Below are 27,697 nucleotides of genomic sequence, written 5' to 3'. Positions count from 1 at the left end.
ATTCCTTCTCCAAGATCTGCAAGAATATGTCTGACCCATGTAGCTTCAGCAGTCCCAGCAACCATGGACCTATATTTAGCTTCAGTACTAGACCTAGCAATGGCTCTTTGTTTTTTGCTACTCCATAACATATAATTTTTTTCCATGAATATATAATAGCCAGAAACAGATCGCCGCTCATCTGGATCTCCGACCCAATCCACATCAGTATAAGTGATCATCTCATATCCCTTATTGTCAATCAAATTTCTTTGATAAAGAAGACTATCACCAATGTTTCCTCTCAAAACTCTTAAATTTCTTTTCACGGCTTCAACATGACCAGTTCTTGGTTCGTGCATGAATTGAGATACCTGATTAACTGAATATACAACATTTCAATGATGCTATGATATTTGATCGAATCACTATATAAGTCTCCATCATTAGAACTCAGTTTTTGATGCAGAATACAGGGTGTGTTTAGGGGCTTATAATCTAACATCCCTGCCCTGCTCAAAAGATCGAGAGAATATTTATGTTGAGAAAGAGTTAAAACTCTCTTTTATCCACTTTAACCCCGAGAAAATACCTTAAGTCACCAAGATCTTTCATCTTAAAATTTTGCATCAATAATTCCTTCACTGTTTGTATATGGCTGTTTGAATTGCCTATAAGAATTATGTCATCAACATACATAAGTAATAATGTAGTAACATCCTTATCCTTGAAAATAAAGAGTGAATGATCAAGAGAACATCTGCGAAAACCATAATTTTCAATTTTGAGAGAAAAACTCTCAAACCAAGAGCGGGAGGCTTGCTTCAATCCATAAAGAGCTCTATTCAGTTTACAGACATAATCCTTAGGTTTTCCTTCAACATATCCAATGGGTTATCCATGAAAACTTCTTCTTTTAGATCTCCATGTAAGAAGGCACTTTTAACATCTAACTGACTCAACTGCCATCCACAATAAACAGCCAAAGATATAACAGTATGTATTGTTTCCATCTTAACAACAAGACTGAAAGTTTCATCATAATCTTGCCCATATTCTTGAGTAAAACCTTATGCCACAAGTCTTGCTTTATATCTTTCAATACATCCATCAGGTTTATACTTAATCTTATAAACCCATTTGCACCCAACAACATTTTTCTTTTCAGGACTAGGAAAAATCCCCCAGGTTTGGCATTCATCTCCTCATTCATAGCCTCTATCCATTTATGTGATTTAATGGCTTGATAAAAGTTGACGGGTTCATCATGCTTCTCTACTTGTAACATGAACAACTGAAAATCTATGAAAAAGTTATCATAACTGACTATCTTTCAATTAGATGACGTATGCTTTCTGATCTTCTTAATGGAGGTTGACTCACATTCTGCTCGACATTGTCCGTGACCAAATCTCTTGCTCTTCTAACATAAACTTGACCAAAAAATCTCCAAAATTCTCTAGGCATTTTGTTTTCTGAAGAATGTGGAGGTTCGAGATTTTGTCTGTTTGAGCTCAATTCTTCACAAAATGGTTGACAAGACCTCCCTTCACTTTCAAACAATTTTGCACTCATCTAGGGATCATAAACTTCAATATTTCGAGATGAGTTCTTCTCTTGAGACGATGACATGCTCTCAAAATTTTGTTCATCAAAAACAACATTTCTGAAAATCTTGATATGCTTGGTTACCAGATCATAACATCAGTATCCCTTATAATCATCCGCATATCCAACAAATCTGCACTTCACTGCTTTATGCTGGAATTTATTCCTCAGAGACTTGTCAATATGAACATAACAAACACAACCAAAAGTACGTAAGTCATTATAATCAGGATGTTTTCCAAGAAGAGTAAAATATGGAGATTTGTCTTCTAAAATTCCCATGGGCAGGCAGTTAATCACAAGAACTGCAGTATGAAAAGCTTCTTTTCAGAGATTAACAGAAATATTACTATCATGAAACACGTTCATTGCACTATCAACGATATGGTGGTGTTTCCGTTCAGCCACTCCATTTTGTTGAGGAGTATGTAGACAGAACACCCGCCTACTTAACCCATTATTTCGAAGAAAATCAAGAAAGTCATTTGAAGAGTATTCACCTCCACCATCACTTGAAAATACACAACATTAGAAGATAAACGATTTTTAACAAGAGCGCAGAAATCTTGAAATAATTTAAAAACTTCAGAGTTGTGTTTCATGAAGTATATCCAGGTGAAACGAGAATAATTATCTATGAATAAAACATAATATTGACTTCGAGATGAAGAACATACAAGAGTTGGTCCCCTTTTATTAACAAGATTAAAGGGAAGAACATAACTCTTACATAACAGACAGCTTAAATACTTTTTAGCATCTAAAATAGGGTGCAGACAAGACTCTGGAAGCAAATTTTCTGACACAAGTTTCTTAATAAAACCATGACTACAATTACCCAAATGATTGTGCCACAAATATGGCTTATTGCATTGAGAAAGACTATAGACGTTTGTATGACAAGACTTAAGACTCTGAGATGTTGGGTCCAAAAAATGTGACTTCAAGGTAGATGATGAATGAGATATGGGATTCTCCTTGAATATATACATGTTTCCTCATCGCTCCCCTTCAGCGAATGTCTCCTTCATTCGAAGATCCTTAACATACACAGAAGAGGGAGTGAATTCGACAAAATAATTTGTATCATCAACAATTTTGGATACAGAAACAATATTCTTTTTAATGTTAGGAGCAAGAACATTTGACAGACTAAGAAAAGTACTAGACAATGTGATGATGTGTGCCATCTCTAGTGACTATACTACCTTTTTCAAAATAAGGAGATAAATTCGAGAGCTTACCAACATTTCCTGTAACATGAGTGGTTGTTCCAGAATCTACATACCATTCTCCTTGCTCATTTTGCTTAATACTCATCTAAGATAAAGTTGCCAGCAAAAGTTGTTGCATATCTATAGAAGATTTCCTTTTGTTTCCAGCTTTGTTATTCTTTCCTGTTTTGGGGATTAAACCAACAGTCAGCTTTCACATGTCCTTTCTTATTACACTGAAAACATGTAAGCACTCCTTTCGGATTCCCTGCATTGAAAAATCCCAGCGTGCTCGGAGTAAGAAGAATACCATGACCTCCCTGACCAAAGCAACCTCGACCTCTACCACTTTGAAAACTGTTACTTCCACACCCAAAACCATGAGATATATCTGATGCCAAAACATTATGTGCATTTGCATGATCACTACCTTCCGTTGGGTGTTTTATGCTCATTTCATACTGAAGAAGTTTAGCTTGAAGATCTTCAAAGCTAAGTAACACTAGCAAAACTGATAAAGAAGTGGAGAGAACATGATATTCTGGACCCAGTCCATTAAGAGTCTATTGTACTTTTTCCTTATCAAAGATTGCACTTCCAACTATAGCAAGCTGATCTGTAACTGATTTTACCTTATTTAAGAACCCCATGACTGACATTGAGCATTTTTTAAGGGTTTGGAACTCCCCTTTTAAAAATAAAACTCTTGCCTCTGAAATCTGAGAATATGTTTGCCCAAGTTTGTTCCAAAATTGACTGGCAGTACAATCATCCGGTATTGATATCAATACTTCCTGAGATAGAGTGGAAGTAATATATGCAACTAATGCCTGATCGCGCTTCATCCATGTTGTGAATTCAGGATTTGGAATATAGTTAATTGTTGCATCTCCTTTATCATCCTTAGATTCCTGTGGAATTAACTGTGATGAGACTGGAACTGATCTATCCAGACGCCCAAACAAATCTTGGCTCCTTATAAAAGGAACAATTTGTCTCTTCCAGGACAGAAAATTAGAATGATTTAAGTTTTTCGAAAACAAGCTGACTCAAAAAATTTGAAGAGAGGACAGCATGGGTAGAGAAATCCATTTGAAAGAGGTGAAACGAATAAAGATAAAACAAAAAGAAGATTAAGATAAAATCTAAGTAACAGGGACTCGGCAAAGCAGATGCCACACCCGTGTCGACGCGATGCGGGTGCGCGTGAGGGTACGGCACCGAATGCGGTCAACACGACCCTGGGTGCGGTCAATGCACCCAAGGTCATTTTCGTCCACATTTCGGACGTTAAAAAAAACCGGTGAAAAAGAGTGATTAGGGCAAAAAAAATTTTGCCCAAATCACTCCTCTCCTCTCCCGCGCAGCTCAGCTCGATCCCTCTCCTCCCGACGCCACCTCCTAAGCTCCTCCTCTCCCTCGTCGCAGGTACGTCTCTCTCGCCCTCTGCTTGTGTCGGCAAGGGAAGGGCCGAGCCCCCCCTGCGCCCTCTCTTTCTCTTGTTGGGTTGGCAGGGGAGGGGCCGAGCCCCCCTACTCCCTCTGATTTCAACAGGGGAGGGGCCGAGCCCCCCCTCTCGCTCTCTTGTTGGGTCGGCAGGGGAGGGGCTGAGCCCCCCTTCCGCGCTCCCTCAATTTTCGGCAGGGGAGGGGCCGAGCCCCCCCCCCCCCCCGCCCCTCTCGCTCTCTTGTTGGGTCGGCAGGGGAGGGGCTGAGCCCCCCCTGCTCCCTCTGTTTTCGGCAGGGGAGGGGCCGAGCCCCCCACCCTGCTCCTTTTGATTTCAGGGAAGGGGCCGAGCCCCTCTCGCTCTCTTGTTGGGTCAGAAGGGGAGGGGTTGAGCCCCCTCTGTTTTTGGCAGGGGAGGGGCTCAAAAGAGGAGAGGAGTGATTTTCAAAATAAGATCGGCATTGACATCTCGCACACCAACATCTCAGTAATGCCGAGTTGGGTGGTTCGGAAATCGCATATCTGAAGAAACCATGTTGTTTCTTCACATGGAATTCACAGATTCTTACAAACAAACCGGCCCTTGTTGCTTCTCCCCCGATTCGCGCTTCCTCGCTATCGCTATCAACTGTCGGCTAGTTATCTGAGATGTTCTCTCTCTCAAGGTACCCTTTTTTCCACTTCAACAAATTGGAACTCATCACTGCTGATTTATTGCTTATGTGCATATACATAATTACCCAAATCACCATGTTAGCATTTTTGGCACTTTAATCTTGATGACAATGTGAAGATTTTTTTTTCTTTTGGGCTCCCCCTGCTAGAACCAAGTGATGGTGTATATGGTTTTATAGTTTTCGAGATTGCTTTTAATATTTGTGTAAACCTTGTAACCACCGGAAGGTAAGAAACAGGGCAAGTGAGATTTTATAGAGATACCAGCAGGAGTTATTTGGGGTAATTCCACTATTGGTTTGATGCTGTTTTGTTTCTTATATTATTGTTTTTTGGGACTTGGATTTGATGGTTGTTGCAATTTGAAAGAGATATATAGATGTGGAAAAGAGCAATATGCGTAAAAATCCGGTATAATTCATGTCTCACTAAAAGAATATAGACCAGTAACCTGCTTCAATTACATCACAAGACATTGCATTAGTAAGGAAGATTTCAGTTGCATGCATGATGAATGATATTATGACAATGTTAACTGTTAAATGTTAAACTGTTAAAACTTCAAAATTATATATATATATATATTTTACATTTTTGCCCCTGCCACACCCCTGCACCCGGGTTTTTTGGAAGTGCCGCATCCCCGCACCCGCACCCATGTGACATAGGATAAAACTCAACCAAGAGCAAATATGCAGCAGCAAAAACAGATTTGGCCAATAAGCAGGAAGAAAGATTTAATGTAAAACGTGCCTTTTTCCTTCTTCTTTTTAATAAATAAAGGCACTATTTCAGACTCAGTCTGATTCCTGCAACAGATCTCTTAACACAATAAGAAGCTGTGAATATATTAATGCCGACTGAATATACGTGAAATAAAGGAGAGAAAAGTGATAATAGGATTAACGATAATTAGTCAAGATTGCAGAAAATAAAAATTGGACTAATATTGGAACCAGAAATTTTCAGAATAGGATATATCAGAACTAGAAAGTTTCAGATTAAAATATTAGAAGCAAACAAGCACTATTTTGACGTCAAATATATTTCCTCTTTTTTTTTGTTAAAAAATGTTTGACGTCAAAATAATAATGTGTGATACGGGTGGAATAAAACCAAAAGAGAATCGACTGTTAGTAAAAGAAAACTAACAGTAAAAGGAAAGAAGAAAATGAATAAAGATTAGAAGAGAATAAAGAGAAAGGAAAATTCTGACAAGAAGAAACAAAATTTGATCTAAATGGGCATACCTTTTGGAAGAAAACCGAAGTCTCGTGATACCATGTAAGAAAAAAAAATATCAGATATAGAGAAAACACCACAGTTACCTTTCAGCAGGAGGAGGAAAGAGAGGAAGATGCTAAAAAACGACAGCCAGCTAAACAGCTGGCTAACCCTAATGTTATATTATGAAACATGTATTACAAGAGGTTTAAAATACAAACAAATTACAAGATTGCCATTACATAAAGAATACATTCTTAATATGAATAGAAATACGGATCTGGATCCGATCCAAATCAGGTGACGTCAAAGACACATTTTATCAGTCAACCATACTAAAGACCAGGTCTGTCCAAAAGTGGATTCAGTTAACCCTAACCAAGTCCAGTTTTATCTAATATTATATACATAAATGCACATGCTTACACGTAGTGTTAACTTAAAACTGTTAAAAAAATTATATATATATATACCCTCCCTGCACCCAAGTCTTTTCAAAGTGCCATCCGCAGCTGTGACATAGATGAAAACAAATAATGTCATTGTAGGATCACTGATAACAACTCAATTTGATTGACAAATTTGCTCAAGAACAATCATGCAAAAATCTATGCACTTTGTTGGATGTCCTAAACGTTTATGCCAAAGTTCATAGACACTATTTTTGACAATATTACAAAATTTTTTGGATAATTCAATGAAGTCCATGAAGTAGAGGAAGCCTTCTCTATGACCTTGCTCAATCAGCTTCCTTGACCGGCGATCCTGTGCTCAACAACCATTTTATGAGAAGAAAACATCACATCCATGGTAAAAAATTTGAGAAACAGAGAGAAGATTAAAACTTAATTTTAAAATATGCCTAATGTTTGAAACCAATTTTTTTTTAAGTTTTCAAGAGTTTTGTCCATATTTCCTATGCCTTTTATGTGTAAAGAAGTTTCATTGGCCATAGAAACAAGTCATTTGAATTGATGCAACAATTGAAAAGAACGTAAAGATTTGGGGTCATATGAAAAGATACCTTTGAATCCAAGAGCCAAGAATCCATATCAAGAGGGAAAGAAGTGGAGACCGCGACACCAGTGGTAGTGGAAGGAGCTTTGAGTAGCAGTTGAAGGGCATCCATCAATTGGGACAAAGAGAGAATGCCAATTCATTGAACACTCCAGTTTGTCCATCTTGAGAAGGAACTGAAGCCACCCTCTTCAATTTGGGGCAATAAGGTTTGATATGCCTCGGTTCTTTACAATAGTGGAAAATGATTTTCTTTTTTCCTTCACCATCTTGTTGGAATTTGTTAAAGTGAAGAAGTTTGTAGGTTCTAACATTCAAACCAGGCCTATACACGGCCAACACGGATTCTTTGGATTCTTTAGGCTTTATAGAAGATTGGAGCCTTATTTCCTCTATACAAACCTTCCGTCAATATCTCATGTATCGAGAGTCTCTTCTATGTATAATAGCAATACGAACTTCTTCATATTCAGGTCTCAACCCTTTTATGAATTGAAATAATTGTTCTTGAATACGCTTCTTTCATTGTTTGGCATCATTGGGTGTGTCCCATATGGGATCATGCCTAGCCATCTCATCACATAGTATTTTCAACTAGCCATAATATTCTCTCACGGATTGGTTACCTTGCTTGCATGAATGGATTTTATCTCTAAGTTCCCACAAGTAGGTGGCATCCTTTTGAGTATACATTTCTTTTAAGAATGTTCATGACTCATCAGCCCTTTAATAGTACAAAATGTTGTCACATGGATATTGGTCCATGCTATTCATAAACCATGAATCGGACATAGCCTACTCTCTCACTATCTTTTAATGCTTTCTCTACTCCATTTACGTTTTTTGTAAGTACAAGTTGTGGTTCCGGAGTTGAACCATCCACAAGTTCCCATAGTTCCTTTTCAACAAGGAACCTCTTCATCGTCGTGGCCCATCTATTATAGTTATTCCTATCGAACTTGATGGGGACGATGGTAACATCTTTGTCGGCCATAGAGATGAGAATAAAAGAGGGGAGGGAAAAGAAGAAAGATGAGGGATGCACGAGCAAGGATGATATCACAAACACACGAGCACCACAAACACTTGATCATGAGTACCACGATCCAATAGCAAGGTCTCAAGGGCCAATGGCTCTGATACCATGTAATGAATCCTCAAGGATTCAAGAACACAATGCCTACTAAGGGCAAGAACACAAATAACCTACAAAGGGGAACTCTCACTATCTTTTAATGCTTCCTCTACTCCATTTACGTTTTTTATAAGTACAAGTTGTGGTTCCGGAGTTGAACCATCCACAAGTTCCCATAGTTCCTTTCCAACAAGGAATCTCTTCATCGTCGTGGCCCATCTATTATAGTTGTTCCTATCGAACTTGATGGGGACGATGGTAACATCTTTGTCGGCCATAGAGATGAGAATAAAAGAGAGGAGGGAGAAGAAGAAAGATGAGGGATGCACGAGCAAGGATGACATCACAAACACATGAGCACCACAAACACTTGATCATGAGTACCACGATCCAATAGCAAAGTTTCAAGGGCCAATGGCTCTGATACCACGTAATGAATCCTCAAAGATTCAAGAACACAATGCCTACCAAGGGCAAGAACACATAAATAACCCACAAAGGGGAACTCACAAGAGCACACACTTAAAAAATAAATGTATTATTAATCAAATATGCATTAGGAAAATGTGTTACAAGGGGACAAGGAGTTCCTATTTATATACAAGAGTGAGGGCAAATAGGGCCCATTATAGTCCTTGGGGAGCCCAACGACTATATGGTACAAAATACCATATTTCCCTTAACAAGAAAATAAAAGACAAGAATAAAAAATAAAAAGAATAAAAATATCAATACTGCCCTAATGGGCAGGATCTATTATATGCAGAATTACAAAAATACCCCTAGAGGGTCTTACCTATTACAAGAGAGGAAAACACATATAAATAATACATAGATATGTGTGTGTATAAGTACACACACACACACACACACACACACACACACACACACACACACATATATATATATATATATATATATATATATATATATATATATATATATATATATATATATGTGTGTGTGTGTGTGTGTGTGTGTGCAACATACTTTAACAATATATTCTAGAAAGCCATCAATGAATATGTCATTCAGTATGATCTATAAAATATCATCACAAGAGAAAGATCTAAAAATCATGCAAGAGATCAAGGACCCCTATATATGTCTGGCAGTGACAGTACCTTTGATGATGACGTGCAGATACGTTATTTGCTGCCTGCAATTGATCAACGACAACAAGCCTGTAATTGTGGCTATACCCCATGCATAATCCAATTATCTGCTTCACAGAGTCAAGATACATTATCCATTCTTAATCACTCCCCTCACTCTCCATATACTTGCCAAATCTTTTAATATGTTTTTTCCCTTCCTTTTCAGTCTTTTTTGAATTTTTTGCCACCAGACTTCATTTCTCCACAATTTTTTCGACAAATAATCTTATCAGCACTTCATATTTCTTTCAACTCTTTTTTGACCTTGACCTTTTTTTTCCCTCCTTTTTATCTACAACTTTTAAATCTAGTTTTGTTATATTCATACTAAATTTAAATAACACAACTCTATATCATCCTCAAAGGCCAGCTCTTAATTATCAGTAAACATCAATTTTGAAGAATGAACCTGCCGCATTATTTCATACATACAGGCAAAGCATGGCTGCAGAACCTGAAAAGTGTGCATGTTCCAAAGAAAATCAGTTTTACAAGGCAGCTAAGCACACAGATAATTCCTCAAATATAAGGATAGATCCGAAGAAAAGCAAATGGTTGGATAGAAGGGGTAAAAAAAACAGGAAGAAGAATACAGCTAGATATCCTTTCTCAAGGTTATTTTACTTGAACATATAGCATCTACCGAAAAAACACAATGCATATAAGCATAGTCACAATATTGCCAATATTTTGAATTTCTTGCAGTTTTATTGTGGGAAAATTCACAATTTGAAAATCGTTGGAGATAAAACGCGTAGTAATTCAGAATATTATCATGATTCTTTATATTTTTATTTCTATATTTGTACATCTGTTTTCATTATTTTATATTTCTGAGTAAAATTGTATCAGCGCTTGACCTAAGCTTATCATTGAAAGGTAAGATTCATGTGAAAAGTAAATCATGTTTTTAAAGATGAAAGAGGTGGGAAATAGCGAAGTAAAAGTTAGATCTATAGCACTTGCAGAAACTTTGATAAAAAAAACATTTCATGATTTCAAGAAAAAAAAATGAGCTCAAGAGACCTAGCTTCAAACCATCGTGCTCCCATAGAGAGAAACAATCAGTTGGTTGCCTGATACAACTACTGCCAGGAGTTATATATTTGCTTATCATCACAGAGTGGTCATGATAATTATTGACGAATGTGGGTGACAAAAGTGCATGATCAAGTTCCTAAGACCGAAACTATTGTGTGCTCGGCCATGAGAAGGGACAACCCCCCAACAGAATATAATAGAGGCTCCACTTGCGAATGAAATCATTGAACACTCTTATTGAGCATGAGGCTTTGACTAGGAGGTTACAATCTTCAGTGGAGAGGAGGGTGTTGAAGTAGTCGGCCAAACACCAAGCCTCGGATGCAACATTTCACATGGAGTTGAGCTCAGCCCAAAACTTTCTCTTATTTTTTTAACCCGTTACTGGACCGTGAACAATAGTGAGGATGAATGGAGTCAGGGCAGAAGAGAATTTCAGGATCATGGTGATGGAGTGATATATATATATATATATATATATATATATATATATATATCCAGTGTGTGCATATATCTATATAAATTTTGGACACGGGGACTCGGCTCGTGACTCTTCTGAGTTGTCTCAGATCCTGAACTAACTGAGTTAAAATAGTAGTATAACTGGGTTAGAACCAAACTCGGCTGAGTTTATCATTGACTCGGCCGAGTCTTAGCTGTTAAATTATGTATATATAAATATATATATATGCATATACTTATATATATATACATACGTATATATATAAGTATATATATACATATATGTATATATATATATACATATTTCTTTTTTGTTTTCTTATTCTCCAAATACCCAATAGGGGTATTTTGGTAAATCCCCATGTAAACTCTCACATTTCCTTTTTCTCTCCCTTTTTACGTTTTTATTTCCCTTTTTTTCTTTTTTCTTTTGCTTTTTGCAAGACCACAAGGGGCCCCACCCTTCTTGTCGTTGGGGCTCCCAACGACTAGATGGGAGCCCCCTTGTGGTCCGTTCTTCTTGGCTTCCTCCTCTATAAATAGAGGAGACTTTCCCTTGTATGTGTATTGGGTTTTTCACCCTCTTCTTTCTTTCTTCAATAATATCCAACTTATGACTTTAAGTCATTTCTCCTTTTGTGGGTTTTTTTTATACACTTTTAGTGTTTGTGTTCTTGGCTCTTGTGATCACTCTTAAAGAGTGGTTTGCTTTATTGGTGCTTCCGCCCCTCTTCATTATATGGTATCAGAGCAAGGTTGGTGATCGGGCTTCTCTTTTTTTATCTTGGGACGTGTGCCTCTCAAGCTTTTGAAGAAAGGAAGACTATTCGGTACCTATGGAACGCGATTCTAAAGTTGAGCTTTCTTTTAAGCTCAATGGATCCAATTACCTTATGTGGGCCTCCGCTATGGAAAATCATCTAAGAGGTAAGAAACTTTGGGGTTTTGTTATGGGAACTACTCCCGAACCCTCTCTTGTTCTCACTAAAATTGAAAATGAGGTTGAAAAAGCTTTAGATGGCAATGAGCGCATCAAAGCTATCAATGACCATCAATCCAAAATTGAGGATTGGGAAAGTAACCATGCCAAAATTTTGGCATGGTTTATAAACAATGTGGACCTCAAAAATTGTGCCAACATTGCTAAATTTAGAAGAGCCAATGAGGCATGGTTCTTTCTTAAGGGTATGTATACCCAAAAAGATCTAGCTAGACAATTTTTTTGTCAAGAAAAAATCCGTTCCACTAGACAAGCGAATATGTGTGTCTGTGACTACTTTAGCTCTTTAACCCCTCTTTCTTGTTCTTCTTGAGCCCAAATAGGTGGCTCCGGAAGATATTGAGTTGAGAAGGGAACAAATTGAAAAGGAGCATTTTTTTCCAATTTCTCCATGGTCTTCGACCGGAATTTGAACAAGTTAGGGCATCCCTTCTCCATAGAAGTAAAGTCTTACCCATTGAGGACGCCCTTGCCGAAGTATGCCAAGAAGAAACTCGACTTGGCCTAAGTATTAAGAGTGATGAAGTTTTGGCCGTTACTAGGCCCGGATCAAATGTAAAAGCATATAGACCTCCCCACTTTAACAAAAATAATGGATCTAGAAAGGGAGTGATTTGTCACTATTGTAATGAACCGGGACACATTAGACCGGTTTGCCCAAAGCTTAAGGGAAAAGTGGTCGCGGTTAGAGAAAATTCTCCAAAGAAGGAAGAAGAAAGTGCCAAAGAGGGAGATATCAAAGAAACTCTTAATTATATCTCCGAAGTTCTCCAACATCTTCTCAAGACTTCTTCATCTTCAACATCCGGAGCCGCCATCGCCTATTCTTCATCACCTTCAGGTATGTGGATACTAGACTCCGGCGCTTCTTTTCATATGACATCTCATAAAAACTCTCTTTCTAATGTTTTTTCCGAACCCATATCTTCTTATGTTTCAACGGCCGATGGGACACCTTTAAAAATTGAAAGTATTGGAACACTTGATTTTAAAACTTCTCAAATCTTTTTTGTTCCTAAAGTGAGAGTCGTTCCAAAAATTAATTTAAATCTTTTTTCCGTTTCCCAAATCACTGATCATGGATGTCAAGTCTCTTTCTCACCTAAAGATTGCACCGTGCAGGATCTTCAGTCAGGGAAGCTGATTAGGCAAGGCCATAGAAGGGGTGATCTTTATTTTATGGACTTTTTTACTCTTCCACCAAAGTCATTTTGCAATCTTATAAAGGACAAAAGTATTGGAATTTGGCATGAGAGACTTGGTCATCCAAATTTTGTAAAGATGTCTCTTTTTCCTTTTTTGAACAATACTTGTAAAGACAAACACATGACTTGTAAAGATTGCATTTTTGAGAAATCTAAAGCTATTACATTCCCTCAAAGAAATTATTTCACCACTCGACCTTTTGAACTTGTTCATTCCGATGTATGGGGATCTTCCCCTATTTTATCCAGAGGATTTTCGTACTATGTGGTCTTTATTGATGACTTCACTCGATTTACATGGATTTACTTCTTAAGTCGCAAATCCGAAGTTTTCTCCTTCTTTAAAGAATTTCATGCAATGGTTAAAAATCAATTTTTAGGAAATCTATCAATTCTTAGATCTGATTCGGGAGGCGAATACATGTCCAATGAATTTCAAATCTATTTGAAAGAAAATGGAATTTGCCATCAACGTTCTTGTCCAAACACTCCGCAACAAAATGGTCTTGCAGAAAGAAAGCATAGACACATAATAGAAACCACAAGAACTTTATTAATTTCAAAAAATATTCCAAAATCCTTTTGGGCCGAAGCGGTTCTAACCTTAACATATCTTATCAATAGAACCCCTTCATCTTCTTTGAAAAATCTTTCTCCATTTAAAAAACTTTACAATATGTCTCCCGATTATAAAAGACTAAGAATTTTCGGATGTAAATGCTTTGTTCTAACTCACAAAAATGATAAACTTTCTCCTAGGGCAATTGAATGTATTTTCTTAGGATATGGCGAAAAACAAAAAGGCTATCGATGTTTTGACATATTCAAAAACAAACTTTATATCTCAAAAGATATCACATTCTTAGAAGAAGAAAGTGGTTTTTCGCATAAACCAAATGAAAATATTGATTATTCTTTTTTATTTGACTTATTACCTCAAGAAAACGTCATAGATGGTCATGTTGAATCTAGTGAATCTATCATAGAAAATCATTTTGAACCTCCAAATGATGACCAAAGTTTAGAAGAAAATATACCAAGACAAACACAAGTCTACTCTAGAAGGAATGAAAGTAATCCACCTTTTGCCCTTGAAAAATTCTCTCAAAATGAGTCGATTGAAGAATCCTCTCAAAGAAAATCAAATCGTATTTTTAAAATACCAAATAGATTTGTATCTTATGATTCTTTTTCTCCAAATTTTCGAGCATGTCTGTTAGCTCTTCACTCATTTCATGAATCATCTCATTATAATGATGCTAAACAATATGCACATTGGAATGAAGCAATGGAACTGGAACTTAATGCACTTAAAAAGGCACAAACTTGGGAAATCATTGATCCACCCAATGGCAAGAAACTCATTGGATGTAGATGAGTTTTTAAAGTAAAAACTAAGAGTGATGGCTCATTAAAAAGATATAAGGCTAGGTTAATGGCCAAAGGATATGCCCAAGAGTATGGGGTAGATTATGATGAAACTTTTGCCCCAGTTGCTCGAATGACTAGTGTTCGAGCTCTTATTGCAATAGCCTCTATTAAAAAATGGCCAATTTTTCAACTTGATGTCAAAAATGCCTTTTTAAATGAAAATTTAAATGAAGAAGTTTATATGGAACCACCTCCGGGTATGAATTTAAATGAAAAAAATTTAAAATTAAAAAGGCCTTATATGGACTTAAGCAAGCTCTTAAAGCTTGGTACGACAAGTTTAGTAATGTATTAATCAATTTAGGATTTACTTCTTGCTATACTGACACTGCTCTTTTTGTTAAGAAGACAGGTGATTTCATTGTTATTCTTCTGTTGTATGTTGATGATATGATCATCACTCAGAGTGACAAAAAGAGGATAAATGATGTAAAGTCTATGTTAAAAGAAACTTTTGATATGTCTGACCTTGGATTCTTGAGATATTTTTTAGGAATTGAAGTGGCTTACTCCTCGCGAGGATACATCTTATCTCAAATGAAATTAGCAGCAGACATTTGTACCAAGTCAGGAATACCTGATGAAAAGAAAGTTGAGACTCCCGAAGTTATCAATGCAAAACTGAAACTTAAGGATGGTGTTCTTCTTGAGGATCCAACTCCCTACCGTCAATTAATTGGATCTCTCACCTATTTATCCATCACCCGTACAGATATAGCTCATGCAGTTCATGCTGCAAGCCAGTTTCAACATGCACCTACTTCAGTTCATATGGCGGCCGTAATGAGAATTGTGCGATACATCAAAAATACCATCTCCAAGGGACTCTTCTTATCCTCTTCCTCATCTCTTGAATTAACTGCTTTTACTGATGCTGACTGGGGAGGAAATCCCAATGATCGTATCTCAACTACTGGTCTTTGCATTTTTTAGGTGAATCTCTCATTTTGTGGAGATGCAAGAAGCAGCAGAAGGTCTCACTATCAACCACTGAAGCTGAATATCGAGCCATGGCAATGACAACTATGGAAATCGTATGGCTCAGAAGTCTCCTTGGTGACATGGGCGTCCTCATTTTCTCTCCCACCAAGCTTTGCTGTGATAACAAAAGTGCGATATACATTGCAAGCAATCATACTTTTCACGAGCAGACCAAACATAGCGAAATGGATTGCCATTATGTTCGAGATGAATACCTCAGAGGAACTATCACATTACCATATGTTACTTCAGAATATCAACTGGCTAACTTCTTCACCAAAGCGCTCCCAACTCCACGATTTATGTTTCTTCTTAGCAAACTTTCGGTCTTCTTCCCGTAAAGTTTGAGGGGGCATGTTAAATTATGTATATATAAATATATATATATATACATATACTTATATATATATATACTTACGTATATATATAAGTATATATATATACATATATGTATATATACATATTTCTTTTTTGTTTTCTTATTCTCCAAATACCCAATAGGGGTATTTTGGTAAATCCCCATGTAAACTCTCTCATTTCCTTTTTCTCTCCCTTTTTACTTTTTTATTTTCCTTTTTTTCTTTTTTCTTTTGCTTTTTGCAAGACCACAAGGGGCCCCACCCTTCTTGTCGTTGGGGCCCCAACGGTCATATTTATGACCGTTGGGGCTCCCAACGACTAGATGGGAGCCCCCTTGTGGTCCCTTCTTCTTGGCTTCCTCCTCTATAAATAGTGGAGGTTTTCCCTTGTATGTGTATTGGGTTTTTCACCCTCTTCTTTCTTTCTTCAATAATATCCAACTTGTGACTTTAAGTCATTTCTCCTTTTGTGGGTTTTTTTATACACTTTTAGTGTTTGTGTTCTTGGCTCTTGTGATCACTCTTAAAGAGTGGTTTGCTGCTTTATTGGTGCTTCTGCCCCTCTTTATTATATTAGCTACCATGGGAATAAAACATCATCAAGGTATTAATTAAAAGCATTAACTAAAAGCATGTTATGGTAAATGCATTAAATATCTTTTGCAGTTTTGCTAAAATTCATAACATTAATTAAAAGCATTAAAAGCTTTTAATTTTTCAAAGCTAGATTTGAAAAAGAGAGAGAGAGAGATCTCGGTGGATGAGAAAGTATTGCTACTCGTGGATGAGAATTTATTAGCTTTTGTAAGAGAGAGAATTGGGTGGATGAAAAGTGTTGGTACTCGTGAATGAGAATTTATTAGCTTTTAAGATTGAGTGAGAGAATTAAATGATAATATTTAAGAATAAATTTTTTTTCAGGGGCTTATGTTTGAGACTCATGCTATAAAAATATATTTATCCTGAAAACACAAAAAAAAATACATTCAAAATTTCAAATCAATTATACAGACATTATTTTGATATAAAAATATAATATATATATATATATAATAAAATCAGGAGCAAGGAGGGGGATCTGCCCCTCCCCTACCAAAAACAAGGAGGGACTCAGCCCCTCTCCTGAAATAAGAGGGAGCAGGGATGGGGGCTCAACCCCCTCCCCTGCCGAAAACAGAGGGAGCACGGGGGGCTCAACCCTTCCCCTGCCGACCCAACAAGAGAGCGAGAGGGGAGGCTCGGACCCTTCCCTGAAATCAAAGGGAGCAGGGTGGGGTGCTCGGCCCCTCCCCTGCCGAAAACAGAGGGGGGGGGGGGCTCAGTCCCTCCCTTGCCGACCCAACAAGAGAGCGAGAGGGGGGGCTCGACCCCTACCCTGCCGAAAACAGAGAGAGCAGTTAGCCCCTCCCCTGCCGACCCAACAAGAGAGCGAGAGGGCGCAGGGTGGGAGGGGGGGGGGGGGGGGGGCTCGACCCCTCCCTTGCCGATCCAACAAGAGATCGAGAGGGAGCAGGGGGGCTCGGCCTCTCTATTGCCGACACAAGAAGAGAGCGAGAGGGTACGTACCTGCGACAAGGGAGAGGAGGTGGCGTCGGGGCGTCGGGAGGAGAGAGCTCGAGCTGAGCTGCGCAGGAGAGGAGAGATTAGGGCAAAAAAAAAATTGCCTTAATCCTCCTTTTCATCGGGTTTATTTTTTTTAAGTCCGAAACATGGACGAAAATGACCTTGGGTGCATTGACCGCACTCAGGGTCGTGTTGACTGCACCCGGTGCCGCACCCGCACGAGCACCTGTGTCGCGTCGCATCGACGCGGGTGCAGCACCTGCTTTGCCGAGTCCCTGTGACATAGATCACCACGCATATGGGCAGCCATCTGTCCGAAAAATAGCAACCGATGCATTCCAACCAACACCTTCAACCCACGAACAAGCAATGCAAAATAGTCCAGCAAATATTGTGATCACTCGGAGAGAGAGAAAAATCTTGTGCAAAAAATAATATAAAAAAAGAATCTAAAAAACCTTAAAATCTCAAAAGAATGTGAGTATAAAAGGTAATTGCACATACGATAGTGTTCGCTATCATTATAAAAAACCAAGAAAAGCTTTGTATCTACAACAACAAACCTTAGAGTCGATCAACAAAAATGGCCATCAAGGTGAAAAGCCAAAGAAAAAAATTAAAGAGAACACCCAAAAAAAAGAAAATGATGGTAACCCAGATTATCACTATAAATCCAACCGTTCATCAATCTTTGTGAGTGCAAAAGAAGAACCACATTTACAACAACCTAGTATTGAAACCCCAAAACAAAGATAAAAAACAAGCAAAAAATCAAATAAAAAGTCAGAGGGATCAAAAAAATATTTCATACATACCATGCCATGATCGGACAAAGTAAAAACGAGTTTGTCAGAGTTAAAACAGAGGAAGAGCACCTACAAGAGTTTCTTGATTTCAGTTCGTATAGAGAGAGAGCAGTCACAAAAAAACTGACAAGTGATAGATGAGACATAGAACCTTACTTTACACATTTTTTCTTACCTTACCAAGAGACTCTAATTTATGTACTACTACTTATTGACGGATAATTGGACAATGGAAGACAAAAGGTATGTTTGGCAAATCTTTTAAAAAAAACTCATGAGACATAAAATCACATGATTTGAAATCTCATGGGATGCCTTTTCTCATGTTTGTTTAGTGAGAGGAATCCCATTTGCAGGAGATTCCACATATCCCACCTCACCAAAAAGGAAAAAAATAGCAGAGGAAAGAGGGCTAATCAACCAAATAAGGGAAGGAGGGAGAGAAGAGCTCGGCGAGCTCCACCTCACCAAAAATGGGGGCAAAACATAAGGGGCCCCTTAGAGACACAACAGGGAGGTAGTGGACCCATTTCACCTCAGCAAAAAGCCTGGGAAAGGGAAGGAGTGAAGCTCGTTGATGCTTCCAACAAGCTCCATCTTACATAAAAAAAAGGGGGTGAAATCAAGGGTCTCTTGCAAGAGTCCCTACATTAATTGGCACAGGGAGGGCTATGGAACTCATCGATGCAATGAGCTCCATCCCCCTTAATCTGTATAACAGGACCAGACCAGCCAGCAAGGGAGGCACAGTGGTGGTGGTGGTGGTCCCAGTAGTTCAAGCCACTCAAAAAAAAAATGGCGACCTTTAGCGACGCATGTTGTCGGTGATTGTGCCGTCTTTGACGATTTCTAAGGCATCTCTGGCGAGTTGGCTGAATGAGAACCTCGACCTCATCCACCTTCTTTATGCACAAAAAGCAAAGAGAAGCATAATCAAAACGATTTGGTTTTTCACGACCCAACTTTCTCGTTGTTTGGTTGTCGTGAGACACGAAGGCCAAATGAGATTCAGATTCTCATTTGCACGAGAGTTTGAATCTCATGAGGCTCAACCAAACATGCTCAAAATGTTATGCCAGTTGTAACTTTTTTTATTAATAGGAAAGTTGTCACGGGTCAAATGCCTTTTCTTCTATTGTTAAAAAACAATGTTGTGTTAAGAAAAAATTGTCCTCGTCAGATACATAGTACTTAAATAATTTATTTTAAAAATTGAAGTTCCTTGGTAAGATTAAAAAAATGTATAAAGTGATCCTTTTAATAGAAGTCAATTCTTCTGTAGGGAATTGAAGTTTTTAACGAAACTTTTTTCTATTTTTTCTTGTATGATCGTCTAATTCTATTTTTTAAAATAAATTAGTTAAGTGCCAAGTGCGTGACAAGGACAACTTTTCTCTCAACACAACAAGCTTTCTCAATAATAAAAGAAAAGACATTTAACCCAATAACAACTTCCCTATTAATAAAAAAGGTTACAACTGGTTTAACATTTTGTCTACCACTGCACTTCATCTGTCAATCAGAAGTAATATGGAAATTGGAGTCCCTTGGTAAGATAAGAAAAAAAATGTGTAAAGTAAGGTTTTACATCTCACCTACAACTTGGTGAGGTGTCAATTTTTGTTTGGTTGAGAGTTCATCTCTCTCTCTCTCTCTCTCTCTCTCTCTCTCTCTCTCTCTCTCTCTCTCTCTCTATATATATATATATATATATATATATATATATATATATATATATATATATATATATATATATGAACTGAGGTCAAAAAACTCCTATAGATATGTTTTCCTCTGTTTTAACTCTAGCATACTTGTTTTCACTTTCTTAGAAAGTGGCATAATATGTATAAAATGCTTTTTTCTGGTTTTTTATTTGGTGTTTTGCTTGTTTTTATGTCTTATTTTGGGAGGTTTAGTACTAAGTTGTTGTAGAAGTGGTCTTTCTTTTGCACCCTCAATGATTGACGAATAGTAGTTGGATTTGCAATGGTAATCTAGGTTACCATCATTCTTTTTTTTTTGTCCTCATTTTTTCTTTGAATTTTTGTCTTAATGGTCATTTTTTTTTATTAACTCGAGGGTTTATTGTTGTTATAGTTATAGAGCTTTTCTTGGGTTTTGATGATTTTGATGATGATGCCGAACGCTATCGCAGGTGCAATACTTTTTATACCCTGCATTCTTTTGAGATTTTGAGGATTTTTGAACTTCTTAATATTATTTTTTCATGAGCATAGGCTTACCATAGGCTTAGGCAGCCCTCGTAAGACGACTTAGAGGAGCGCAGATTTTGACAACTCTATAAGGCACAAGCTCAAGGAGGATCGGATCCAACAAGATGGGCCCTACGGCTGGACTAGAAATGGGACAGCAAGTTGGTAGGTTTGACAAAGTGAGGATGCTCAGGCTAAATTGGGCTCTCAAGACAGCAGAGTTCTCTCACTCTAGTTCCAGATGCTTAAAATGGGAGGAGATTGCCTAGGTTATTTGGATCTGGGTATCCAAATCTGGTTACTGTACAGCAACCAACTCCTGATTTGGTAGAAGGATTGGGTGTGAGAATCTTATTGGTTGAGGCTGCAAAGTCTCTCCTGATTGGTTGAAGTGTCCTGGCTTAAGGGCTAGGCAAGGTCAGATAAGCTAGGTTTATTGAATCTAGAATGGGATTTATCTCTAAAAGTTTAGGTTCATTGAATGTGAATGATTGGATGGGTTCATTGAATACGGATCTGAATAACATTCCAACCAAATCTAAGATCAAAATCCATGACAATCCAATTAGATTTGGATCAAGTTCAAAGATCCGAATAACAATTGGATCTGGATCATGTCCAAAGATCTTAATGACAATTGGATCTGGATCAATTCCAAAGACTCGAATGACAATTGGATCTAGAAATCAGGTGCAAAGATTCAAGCTACAATTGGATTTGAATCAAGTCCAAAGATTCAAACAACAATTGGTCTAGATCAAGCCTAAAGATCCAAACAACAATTGGATCTGGATTAGGTCAAAAGATCACTTAGGTCGGATATGAATCCAAATCAAACCCATTTGTCAACAAAACTCATTAGGGCTATAACTTTTTGATCCATGTGTCCATTTGACATGATTTTTGGCCCGTTGGAAAGCTTATGATCTCTACTCTAATTCTTTTAAATGTGAAGCTCGAAAACATAGTTTTCTACGCCAAAATATACTGGAAATGGATCCAACTATTTTAGACATAAACATTGGCGTTTCGAGGAAACAATCATTTGGACAAAATCACAAAAAGATATGAATTGTGTGTTTGAAAGTTCATGGGCAGGACATGAATTATGTGTTTAAATGTTTATGACCAGGATATGAATTGTGTTTGAATGATTATTTATGGCAGGATATGAATTGTGTTTGAATGTTTGATGAGCAGGACTGAATTATGTGTTTGAATGTATGATGAGCGAGATATGAATTATGTGTTTTATGTATTTGAATGCTCATGGATACAACTTTTGCATGTGGGTATAGAAAGGGTAAGTTTTACAGTTTTTTTTAACAATTATATAATTTTTAAGGCTATGTTTGGGAGCCTTGCACTGGGATGGAAACATGGTTTCCATGTGTTGCCAAAACATAGTTTTAGAATTGCCAATACCACAAGTTGTTTGGGGGATCTTTTTGGTTTTCATGTAGTTTTAGCTTTTCAAGGAACTGGTTTTGACCCCAAACAAGTGTAACTTTTTGGAGTCAAAGCAGTCAAAACTCAAAAGTTTTTGCATGTATTTTGCATACTTTGTTCGTGCATATGTATCCATGTATATTCATGCATGTATTTGCATGTATTAGTCCATGCAAATGTGCATTTGCATGTATTTGTTCATGCATATGTGTCCATGCATGTATTTGTCCATGTATATGTTTAAATGCATGTATTTATCCATGCATATGTGGTCATGCATGTATTTGCATGTATTTGTCCGTGCATGTGTCGCTTCTATTTGTCCATGCATGTATTTGTCCATGTGTATGTGTCCATGCATGTATTTGCACATATTTGTTCATACATGTCATGCATATGTGTTCATGCATGTTTTTGCATGTATTCTTAATGCATGCATTTGTATGTATTTGTCCATGCATGTATTCATCCATGAATATGCCTCCATCCATGTATATTTGTCAAGCATATTTCAAGCATATTTGTCCATGCATTGGGTGGTTGTTGGTTTAGTGAGACATTGGGACAGGCACCAAGGATCATTGGTGGATTCCATAAAACCCACCTCAGGAGGTAGGTGTCATATTTCTGCATTGGGAAGGGTGGTGCTAACACCCTCCCCATTGCCATTGTTTTGGTAAGACAGTTAACAAACGCAATTGTGCATCACGGATTCCATAACCCAGCTCCAAGGCATAGCTCCCAAACACAGCCTAAATGTATTTCAATATTTGGATCCAATACAATACCCATATCTGATGCTAAAACCCAATACAAACTCATCCAAATGCTATTCAGGTTGTGCGGTTTGGGCTGTAAGAACCAAAACCAAGCTATCCAACCCATTTTATGTTTGTGTCCAACTTGTCTGCGCTGAACGAATTAAACATGGGACATATGGAACAAACACATCTTTGATTGGCCGACACAAATCCTGGACACTGGAACACTTTTTTCTGTCTTGTTCAGGACATCTCTGCACCCAGCCAACAGTGCCCAAACAGGACTGTTATACATGTAGGAACACTTTTTTCCGTGTACACAGTCCTGTATGTACAATCAAACACATCACTAAGAAGCATTTTGTTGTCAGTTGTGTCAGCTAACCAGATCCCTATATCTAGGATAGCCAATAACAATAAAATGACCATTCAGCAATTCATAATTAGGTGGTCCAAACACACATATTGAGGCATATAGGCCATAGTCTTATTAATCTTTTTCACTATTTTCATAGATCTAAACAACTAACATTATAGTAAAGTTGATGTGGCCAATCATCATTAAAAATCTTATCAGTGCTTTTTCTGTCGCTTCCAAAACCCAGGACACAAACTTGATATCCACCATAACTTCTGGGACATCATTCTTTTCACATGCCTCTTTCTAGAAAAGTATGAGCTTTTATAAACCAAGAATGATTTATTCTTGTCCCATATTACTGTCTTGCGCTTACATGGCTTAGATCTCGTTGTAGTATTAAATAAAATAGTTTCCCAATTATCTTCAATTGATTCCGGGATCTAAAGGCCTATTGAATCAATATGACTCCCAGAATGTTTTCTGGCTTCTTTTTCCTTCTCTGTATAATGCATAGGAAAACTCTTTTGTCAAGATCATAATGAAAACAAACACTTGACCACATAGCCTCATATACATCTGACAGTATAGCATACAGCAACTCAGTAACTGGGTTGCACGGACATGCCTAAAAAGACACACAACACTATTCTTGTGTATTTTCCTGATACAACTCAGTAACTCCCGCAACATATCGATCTTCAACCAATTCAAGGAGGGAGAGGGCCTCCAAATCACTATCACTAGGGCCAATTCCCAAATAAGGGTCCAAGAAGTGAGAATTCTTATTAGATGGATAAGTGAATTACAAGAGACTCTTGGCTTATAAAGCCTTACAAGGGAAACTAGTCAATGGACCCAAAAGGTACTACCATCCATATCCCAACCCAATATGGACCCAAAGACCCACTTTAGACCTCTTTTATTTACATATATGGGTCTCACTCATTCACATGGCTTCATGCCATCCTCTCTTGAAGCCGACCCTAGGTGAGGTTCGTAACATTTCCTCTCAAGAAAAGCATATAAAAGGACAATACAGGAGTAAATTGGAGTATCCATGTAACATAACTCAGCAACTACCACCGCGGGGGTCGCCCGTGTGGCCAGCGGGATGGTTGTGAGGGTGTTGAGATGAAGACGCCGGATCAAACCCCGCCGGCGCACAGGTGTATCCGTAGCTTTCAGAGGTGGGCCACATAAGGCAGGGTGGTTGTGGAGCCCCACCCGGGATTTTCTCGCTTCGACGAGGGTTCCTCGTCATAAAAAAAAAAACTCAGCAACTGCATCAGGATACCAACATGGATTAGCTCGACATGTCCATGTATCCGAATGAGATATTCTCCAACACGAAACTGCTAACCAACAGCATGGTTTAAGATAAAGTAAATGCCCTCAGGCTAGGGCTCTACCAGTCTGGGAAGAAAACTGAACTCAATGGATATCTTTCATCCATGATCTAAGCTAGCACCATATTTCAGCAAGCTCAGTTTTTAATCAGAAAATATCCACAGGATGGATATTTTAATTGACAGAGAACAAGGTAAATGAAAAGGCATATGTCCTAAATGATAACAAGGCTGCAACCTAGAATGCCTACTAGATGTAGATCAAGACCATGTATGCATGACCCAAAGGAGCACCAAAAGCAAAGTGCATGATTATTGAGACAAGTCGAGTTGGTGTACTAAATTTATTATATAGAATTGGTAGTAAATATTATAGGTTCATCCAAAAGAAGAGTAGCATTGAACTAATGCACAATGAAAATGCAGCAAATCTTACAAAAATAAACTGTACATGAGACTATTAATTTATATGTGTAAAGCCATTTTCATTCATTAGTTGCCTCTAAAGCATAGGCTCAAAGGTCATCCTGCTTGTTATAAACTATCAACAACCCACAGTCAAATTTGAATTTTTCTCTGCTGTAAGAAAAAAATGCAAAGGTTGTATGCATAACAAGCCAGATAAGTTGATTAAACACATAAAAGTATGCAAAATCATAAGAAAATTCTCAAATCTCAACAAAAAAGTGCCAGAGCAGTTACAACTGCTCCAAAATAAGCATGTCCTTAATTAGGGCAAGAATATTGTCTATAAAAGTAAAAATGGATAGTAAAAATATATCAAACACCTGAAAGTAAAAATGGATAGTATAGTTTAATCAAGTAGCATCAGTTCAAATTTTGGACATATACTTCTATTGTGAAAGAACAAAATGGCCAAACCATGGTTGCATATAAATAATTAATGTCACATCCAGCAAGAAGGCAAGGAGAAACCTTACATTGCCAACAAACACTGACCGACTATCAGCTTCCTCCTTGCTTGCTTGTGTTGCGGCAGCACTAGCTGGATCTGAATACAAAACACACCCAAAACAAAAGTATGTCAGAGTAATTCCAAGCAACTGATTAACAACAGAATGCAAATGAATGTGCAGTGTGGGTATCAATCAGGCTGGGCTTAAACCTTGTTAAAAGTTTTTTATAATGGGAGCCTTGAGAAAATACATGTAAAATGGATCATTGGCAAAGCCCAACCAAGTAGCTGTTGGGTTCAGCTGGCAGCAGTGAGGAATTTCTATGGGTTTGATGAGCTATCACAGGTCCACCGTCCACCACAAGCCTCACAAGACCCAGACCAATATCAAACCTAAGCATACATATAACCAAGATCAGGCTCAGATCCAATTATAATCTCTCTTATCAATTGATTCAGATCCAGATCTGTTGGTCCTGCGCCCACAAAATAGGCCCCGCCATTTGCGACAAGCTGGAATTTGACTAATCTAGGTCATCTCTTATATTGTATATCTGGACCTCAATGTCAGGATAAATTTCATATTTGATGTACACTTCTGACAGGCTGGATGCTCCCTACATCCACCAATGCATCTGTTATCCCTGCTACATAAAAACCTAAACCACGACTGGACACAGTACCTGTTTTGGACTCAAGATCCATTTCCCAAACCCCACAGGATTATATCTGGAGCATAGCACAAATCTTGTTCTGTGGACTATAAGCATCAAGCATGCAAAGTCGTCACCGAGTATCAAGTAAATAAAAGCAACAGTAAAACCAACTAAAATCTAAAAAAAACTACGTAAGGTATAAGCTCATATGTCAATTTTAAGCAAATAATTAATAGCAAAAAAGAAGAAATAAAGTGGAAAAGAGCAATACCAGCAAGCATAGCTCGTAAGGTGACTTACCATACCCCTTCAAGGAAACCCGGGTGCACATTCAAATTTGAAATCGAGTGGTCACTCCTACTATTTGCTAACCCATTTTAGTGCATGGTGATAAGCACTGACAGGGCCTAAATATCTATATAAGCCACCTCCCACCCCACTCATTTTTTCTATGTCACATAGGTATGGGTATGGGTGCAGATGGCACAACAAAGGGATTGTGTGGGTACAGGGGTATGGCTATATATACGCCAGCCTACCGTGAGTGAACAGATGTTTTCGAGTTCTTTTTCACAAATCTGACCCTGCGGATGAGTTCGGCATGGTCGATTAGTTGGATCAACGTTTTTCCAATGAAAAACATGATTTTTTAAGCATTGAAAATTTATGAAAATCTTTGAACATTGATTTTTAAACCTTATAAAAATCCACCTGCATGTTGGAATCGGATGACCCAAGAGTTGATTCCTATAAAATTAATCATGTAGAACACATTTGCACAGTCAGATCTAAGGAAAACATGGATTATATATATAGCAAACTAAACTAGGCATTTCCAATGCTTCTTTTGTAAATCTAACCTTGCAGATGTGCTCATCATGGTCCATTTGCTAGGAATCAAGTGTTAGATCACATTTTTCAATGAAAAAATGTGATTTTTGGATGTTTAAAAAAACCTGCTTATGCATCGTAATCCGATGATCCAAGAGCCAGTCCCTATAAAACCAAGCATGTAGATCACATCCATACATTGAAATTTATGAAAAAAAAAAAAGCAAAAACAATCCATGAAAATCTCGATTCACACTCTGGTTCACATATTTCCAGTTAACATATTCTTTGTCTGTATGTACACGGGTGTGTGTATGTTTTGGATCATATGAGGATTCAGAATCCATATCTATAAACATATATAGAGAATAGACGAAAAAGGGTGGTATTTAAGAAATGGAAAGAGGGATATTTAAGAAGAAAAAAACAGAAAGGGGGAGGGGCTTAGATGAAATTTTAAAACACAATAAGGGAAGTATGGGGGCAAAACCCGTCTCTCTCCCTCTGTCTTTTGAAGAAGAAGATGATGATGATGAAGAAGTGGAAGAGGAAGGAGGAGGCAATAAGGTACTCTCTCTCTCTCTCTCTCTCTCTCTCTCTCTCTCTCTCTCTCTCTCTCTCTCTCTCTCTCTCTCTCTCTCTCTCTCTCTCTCTCTCTCCTCCTCCTATTTGTCCACCTCCTCCTCCTCCTCCTCCTCCCTCTCTTTTAAATTCTTCTACTGCTGACCTGCCTCTTAAAGACCGGAGTCAAGGGTGGGGTTCTTGTGGACATTATATAAAATAAATACATATAGCATAGTCACCTGTATCCTTAAAGGTAATTTCTCAACGAGGGTATTTATCAGAGAGATTTTCAAA

The 27,697-nt window shown here is 37.8% G+C and overlaps 1 protein-coding gene across 1 annotated transcript in view; it reads right to left on the bottom strand.

Annotated features, from left to right (window-relative positions):
• Positions 1-27,697, bottom strand: part of LOC149816375 (polyadenylate-binding protein 2-like) — a 35,737-nt gene that overhangs the window by 3,023 nt on the left and 5,017 nt on the right. Inside the window, exon 3 of the mRNA XM_089986799.1 lies at positions 25,378-25,448. Within this exon, the coding sequence (XP_089842925.1) occupies positions 25,378-25,448 (71 nt within the window). The remainder of the gene's footprint in view (positions 1-25,377; positions 25,449-27,697) is intronic.

Source organism: Nuphar pumila, chromosome 14 (assembly GCF_984573655.1).
Source record: "Nuphar pumila chromosome 14, dmNupPumi1.hap1.1, whole genome shotgun sequence".
NCBI classification, from domain to species: Eukaryota; Viridiplantae; Streptophyta; class Magnoliopsida; order Nymphaeales; family Nymphaeaceae; genus Nuphar; species Nuphar pumila.
The sequence above is the reverse complement of the archived record's forward strand: the minus strand, read 5'-3'. Positions and strand labels throughout refer to the sequence as shown.